General features: G+C 41.7%; 1 protein-coding gene and 1 long non-coding RNA gene across 4 annotated transcripts in view; one reads left to right on the forward strand and one right to left on the reverse strand.

The window, feature by feature from the left end:
• LOC119015202 (NACHT, LRR and PYD domains-containing protein 3-like) overlaps nt 1–6751 on the forward strand; it is a 35194-nt gene that overhangs the window by 20997 nt on the left and 7446 nt on the right. The window contains exons 2-4 of one of the 3 annotated variants that reach the window (XM_037090993.1): nt 3993–4111; nt 5778–5856; nt 5996–6224. The exons of 1 other annotated variant lie outside the window; for it this stretch is intronic. In XM_037090993.1, the coding sequence (XP_036946888.1) occupies nt 3993–4111; nt 5778–5856; nt 5996–6224 (427 nt within the window). Of the gene's footprint in view, nt 1–3915; nt 4112–5777; nt 5857–5995; nt 6225–6751 lie in introns of those variants that run through there. One more of the 3 variants, XM_037090994.1, reaches the window with a different exon arrangement.
• On the reverse strand, nt 96–1382 carry LOC119015309. The gene is made up of 2 exons (XR_005073277.1): nt 1233–1382; nt 96–584 (listed from the first exon to the last, which is right to left on the reverse strand). It is a non-coding gene; the product is annotated as an uncharacterized LOC119015309 (long non-coding RNA).

Consider the following 6751-nt stretch of genomic DNA (forward strand, 5'->3'; position numbering starts at 1 on the left):
CTACAAGTCTGAATTTGTTTCCTGTGTTTGTCTCCAATTCTGTATTCATGAGTTGTTTTCACTACAGACAACAGTAAACTTCATTTGACTGCATGTTCTTTGTCAGCTGTGACCTTTATTTCACTTTGTCATTAAACAATTAACACATCAACTCTTAAATGCTATAATATTTTTGGATCAAATAAATAAGCCAATTTCTCTCATTCCCATGAAATGCATTAGACAAAAGGATAAAACTACACATTTCAACATTGTGGCTCAATAAAAACTGAATCAAACATGGTGTGTTTATTTCATGATATCAGACAGGTACTAGCACTGGATGCTAAAGCTAAGCACAAACACTTCACTTCTAAAAAGTGGCCAAAATGAGCATCTGCAGACAAACTGACAGTGACTAACAGTGTTGGCTGCAGTTGGATCTGATGTTTCTCACAGTCTCACTTCCCTCTGAGGGATGAGACTGGAACAGCAAAAAGAACGGACCTCATCTGGTCGGGTGAAGCGACCCGCTCCCGGTGCTGGAAGCGGCTGCCGGCTGTGCCCGTCGCTCTCGGACCCGCTCCAGAAGCCATAGAGGGAATCTGAAAGCAGAACACGACAAGTTTAACACAAGTGTTACATGTTCAGTCATAAAGCAGCAGGAAAACTAGTTCACACAAAGAGCTGCTTGACTCAACTGTCTCAATTATAAACTTTCAGTCCAACTCTCGCCTACTTATGTGTGTTTAAATCAAATGTACAGGCAGAGTGGAACTATAAAGTAGCAGAATATGGGACCTAAGAACGAACCTGAGGAAATCAAACCTGGTTTATTTCGTCACTGGCTGTTTGAGATTTAGACACAAACGAGTTTAATTTGTACCTGATTAAATGCAGACTTGCTGCACAGCTGCACTCAGTTACTTTCAATCAGTGCTCATTAGCTAGCGTTGCTAAGCTAGCATGGAAAACGCTCGTCAAATACCCTGATTTGAAGCGTTCTTGACCCTCAATTTAACATTATGTGAGTCCAAATGTTCACGTAAACGCTTCATTTCACTCCGAGTGCCATCATTCTTCACTGAAACGGTTTGTTCACGGCACAACACAGCGGAGCTAACAAGCTAATGGCAGCTAGCTGTTAGTTAGCCACACGGACAGCAGTGTTAGCTCGGTTACTGTCGCTGGAGCGACATGCGAAGTATCCAGACAGCCGGTGAAAACATGGAACAGATGAATGAAGCACTTACTTTATTTATCTGCTGCTCACACGAAGCGTTTAACCGTCAGCATGTCGGTGGACAAACAGAGAGCTGCTAGCTGACTGGGGCCATACGAGACAGACCGGAAGTGTGACGTCTCAACTTCTGATTGGGCAAACGGACTCGACTCGATTCAAACGAGCTTTATTGACAAGACGACCATTGACACGTAAGCAGCGTGTTGTTAGAGTGTAAATGCAGCAGAGCAGGTTATTTTCACACAAAGCGTTTTAATCTGAGGAAAGTCTCAGTAACTGCAGGTTTGATTTTGTATGTAAAGTATTTGTTTGGCCTTTATGTTGCTTTGTTAATAGATTAATTGAAGATGTAACAGGAAACAAAGGCGGTGACGCAGCAGAGGGTCCCAGGCCTGGAGTCGAACCCAGAAGACTCTGTACACGGTACACCTGCTCTACCAACTGAGCCAACAGCGCTTTGGTTTATGGACATTGGGTCACTTTGGGTCACTTATCACCAAAACAGGTTATTTTGGTTCTTACATTGCATCAAAATATTAAAGAGAAACTGTGATTGTGTTTGACTGGATCATGTTCATTGGATCTGGTAAACATAGTTGTAAACAAAGTGTGACAATAATGAAAATCAGGTCAAGGCAAATGTTTCTATTTAACCATTTAATGCTGTGCAACATTGTCCAAAGTACAGCAAAGAAATTAATAAATAAATAAATTGAGCAAAAAAACCCAAACAAACACAAAATTGCACAAACACAGTTTGAAGAAATAAAGCACAACACAACACACACACTAAAGTTGAGTGTGATACACCTGCAGCAGGTAGCTCAGTGTGCTGGACGACTGTCAGGAAGTTCTGACACTGTGAGTTCAGTCCTGCAGTCAGTCTGAGTTTTGAAGACGCATCTTCAGATGAAAGCGTCAAAAACTCAGAGCAGGACCTTCAGGTCTCTGATGAGCTGGTCTGGAGGTTGTGGGTTTGATTCCTGACTCTTTATAAAGTTGCTGCTCAGAAGAAGGAGTGAACACCTCTGAGAGACTCTTTGTTCTCATCCTCCTGTTGGCTCAGCAAGAGAAACCAGGGCTGCAAGTTTTGAGGTCGTGGGTTTGATTCTTGATTGAAATTTGAGGGTCGACGTTCAGAAATGTGACAGAAACAAAGAGCATCAGTCAGATCCAGGAGCTCAGGCTGATAGTGGTCTGGTCAGCAGGTCTGAGGTTGTGGGTTCAATTCCTGGGCAGCTCAAACACCAATGCCAACCTATTACAATCACAATAATGTGAAGAGGGAGAGACAACCCCCAGACTCCCTTATGAAATCTCTCCGTTTAGAGAGTTTTTGAGTCAGGAGACACTTTATAAGCTCCTGAAACGCTGTTTGAGACTGACTCTTCATTATTTGGGCCTTCTTGTAAATTCGGCATGTGTCAGCTGGTTGTGGGTCGTGCTGCAGCGCCCTCAGTCTAACAGGAAGACAGACTCCCAGTCTGAACACGCCTCTCTGGCTGTTTCCTCCTCACAGTTTACTTTCTCTTTCTCTTACAGGTGTGTCGCAGATAGTTTTCTCCGTCTGAACCTCCAGCTGAAGGTAATGTAATGAATCTGACATGTTGGACTCGCTAACACAAGCTCTACTTTTCATTGTTACACCGGAAACAGAACAAAAACTGAAGTTCGGTTGTTTATTTCTCGACGAACTCGTTTAAGTTTAAACTCGAGACGACGGAGGAGAAACAGCTGCTGTTAAGAATATCCGCCATTTTGTGCCGATATCTGCTTACTAACTGAAACACAGCCAACACAGACTGACGACAGTTTAACTAACTTGGTTAAACATCTTTGAGTATCTAGAGTTTCACTGTAGAAGCTTAATTTCTTCTCTTTATTCATATTATTACCCCATGGTGTGTTACGTCATGTGACCTCAGCTACGTCACATAGGTGAAGCACAAGTGTAATGTCTGTGACATAGGTCTATATCATATATTATATATATTGTATTGTATTGTTGAGCTTGTAACACATTTAGTAGTGACACATGAGGTAAAACTCTGATCGCTGCTCTTTGTATCTTAGTAAGATGTTGAGCAGAATCTGTAAAAGATTCACTACATAACAAACATGTTGGAAGTTCAGACTTCAGCATTCATATTTTATTGGATCACATCCGATATTTTCATAGACACAAGAAATATTTTTTGGGGCCTTTTTTAGACTCGATGTCGAGACATTTTTCTCCCTGAACTCAAAATGAATGCAGTTGATTTATCACATGCAGGTAAAATCATCATGAGATGTAATAACAGAAGCACACTAGCAAAGTATTGGTTGTCTATTGATAATAATAATAATAATGATAATAATAATGATAATAATAATAATAATAAAACAGTAGTCTGTCTTTGTTTTCAATCAACTTGTGAGCAAAAGATATTATCAGCTGCTGCAGAAACTGTTTGACCAATCAGGAGCTGCGCTGTGTAATTCTGCAGCTCATCTTAGTTTTTAACGTTTTCATTTTATTTGTTGACTGTGTGTTGACTGACATTTTGTACTTTTTTTTCTTATTCAAAGGTCACTTTATACTTATTGTTGTGAAATAATTGTTTTATGTTAAAATTTTCATGATTGAAATGAATAAAAGTCAATTAATGTTCAGCTGATGTGCAGATGAATGATTTGTGTTTCCTCTCCAGATGAAAGTGTGTGTGAGATGAGCAGCATGAATCAGTGTGAGGACAGAGAGGAGGGAGGCCCTCCCTCTAAAACCACTGGACCTGGACCAGGACTTGGACCTGGACCTGGACCTGAGCCCAGCTGTGTGTCCTTCAGGAGTGACAAGTCAAAGGATTTTATAATTAATTTCAAACAAGAACCTTCCTCAGACAGACAGTAAGTTGTTGTCCTGTTGCTCTCTGGTGATGTCTCCTCATTAAATCCAGTCTGACCAGTTGTCCTGATGGTCTTCATGTTCTCAGAGCAGGATTAGTATTAAAGGACCAGTTCACATTTCTTCATGTCCGTCCCTCAACAACTCTGACAGGACAGAGTTCCTCCTGTGGACAAACAGCAGTGACTCACCTCCTGCTGAACTCTGAGCTGCTGCTGAGGAGAGGAAGGGCTGTGTGTTCGATCTGACGTTACAAGGCCCGACTAGGCCTGCAGGATATGAGGAAAATCTCTGATGTGCAATGACACTGTTCAGTATTTCAATGATGATATAACTTATGATAAATGAACAAATATACGCAATTCGCGATGATGGCAAGGTTTTAGATTTGCTGCTACTAGACATTTGTGGTTTGGCTAACGTTAATGTTGAATTGTTGGTGTAGGTCTTTATGGTTGTATTGCAGGTGGTGATGGATGTTGGTTGTGTTTCCTCTAGAAGTTGCAATAACTGCTTGGCATGTTTTACACGGTACCTGTCTTTGTAACACGTCGTCTCTCCTGAACACAAATTAAGTCCAAATAGCTGAAGTGCTGTTTCTTCTCACTGCGAGGTCTTCATCGACCACATTTTCATGGTTTCTCTCTCCTCCCTCAGCCATCATAATCTGGCAATCATCACCAAACTGATGCCGATTAATTATGTCAGGGTAGCTAACGGCGAGCTGCAGCTCCATCTGAATGTTGGCATGCTCAAGGTGCATGCATGGCAGATGTAAACACAATGATTTCTCTTATTCATTGCGTGTCAGCCAGCCTTTTGCGATGTCTTTATCACACATGTTCATATCGCGATGACGATGAAAATTCCATCCATCTGTCAGCCCCAGGCCCGACCCATCCGGACTTCATATGAAGGAGTAAAAAACGCTGATAACTGATATATCAGCCCATTATATATAAAATATATAACAACAAATAATCTATATTCTTATGTCTCAAATATAGTTCTAAAACTTGAGACAATGATATGAACTGAAGGCAGAACCCTGTTGAAAAAAACATTGACCAGCATCAAAACACAGCGTAAGCTGGTCTTGCTGGTGAAAAGCCACTGGCAAGACAAGCAGCATATGTTCTGTTTTGGTTCTGGTCTCTGCTGGGTTTTTTTTCAGCAGGGGACATTTTACTGTTTCACAATATTTATTAAATATCCAGCAAAAATGTGATTGTTACAAAATTTCGAAAACAAAAAGACATAATGAATATTTTTGTCATTCTCCAATGTTGGAATCCCAATTGAATACAAGTTTATTGAAACTCTTCACCAATCTGCACTGGACAGTTAGCATCCAGCTAGCTTGTGTTAGCATCCAGCTAGCTTGTGTTAGCATCCAGCTAGCTTGTGTTAGCTGTGTGTTGCTGTCCACAGTATTAAACGGGTCAGTAAGAGCTGGAGGGACTAAACCAGACAAGCTGCTGAACCAACCCAGTAAACTGACTGACTGTTGATTCACAGTGGGATCAGCAGTACGACCAACACTGTGATGTCAGAGGAAACATCTGATTCAATGATGTCATCAACACTTGAACTCAAAGGACCTTCAGCTTGTGTTTGTCTCTGACTGGACAGACACAATGTGACTGATTCTTCATGATTCCTCCACAGAGTCGACCAGGAGAGCTCAGAGGTTCCCAGAGGTCCGTCTGTCCAGCAGCATCAGACACACCTGGACTCCATATTTATGGTCTGTACATGAACAACAACTACTTTTACATCCAGTCTGTTCACAATAATCTCCATGCTGCACTTTACAGACCAGTGGTGAATCTGTCCAACATGGATCTGATGTTAAATGTTGTCATTCACATAATATTCTGTTTCAGCTGCTGGAGGAGAACATTGTCACTTTTGTGAAGAACGAGCTGAAGAAGGTCCAGAAGGTTCTGAGTTCAGATTACCCAGAATGCTCAGAGAGTCAGAGGGAGGATGAGGAGGTGTTGGACGGTGAGGATGAAGAGCAGAGGAGGAGCAGCAGAGAGGCATTTCTGAAGATCACACTTGACTTCCTGAGGAGAATGAAGCAGGAGGAGCTGGCTGACTGTCTGCAGAGCAGTAAGAGGATTTCTTAGATTAATTTGTCACATAAATGAAAGACTGTTGACCATCTGCCCTTTGCCCATTTTTGTTTCTTCTGTTTCCAATCAAATGCGATAGAACATGGATTAGAGATATAATATGTAGGGTCTTCCTGAGAAACTATTAATTGACAGTAGAATCAGTAGAAATGTAAGTCTATAACTGCTATTCAATATTTTGTGAAGATTTTTTACATAATCAGCCATAACATCAAAACCTCCTACTTAATACCTACTTAAACGGCTTGGCATCTGGGGAATTTGGAGGACCACTCAACTCCTTTGGTTCTCTGTCCTGTCCCTGGAGTCGTTCCTGAGCAGTTTTTGTGGTGTGTCAGGGCTCATTGTCCTGAGGGGGGCTGCTGCCATTGGTCAGTGCTGTCACCATGACGGGGCGTACTTGGTCCACAAAGATGTTTGGATGTGTGGTGTGAGTTTTTAAACATGTGCGCTGGTGTCCAAAAGACAAATGGGAGATACCCCGTGCACAGCAGTGCTTCTCTT

Source organism: Acanthopagrus latus, chromosome 24 (assembly GCF_904848185.1).
Source record: "Acanthopagrus latus isolate v.2019 chromosome 24, fAcaLat1.1, whole genome shotgun sequence".
NCBI classification, from domain to species: Eukaryota; Metazoa; Chordata; class Actinopteri; order Spariformes; family Sparidae; genus Acanthopagrus; species Acanthopagrus latus.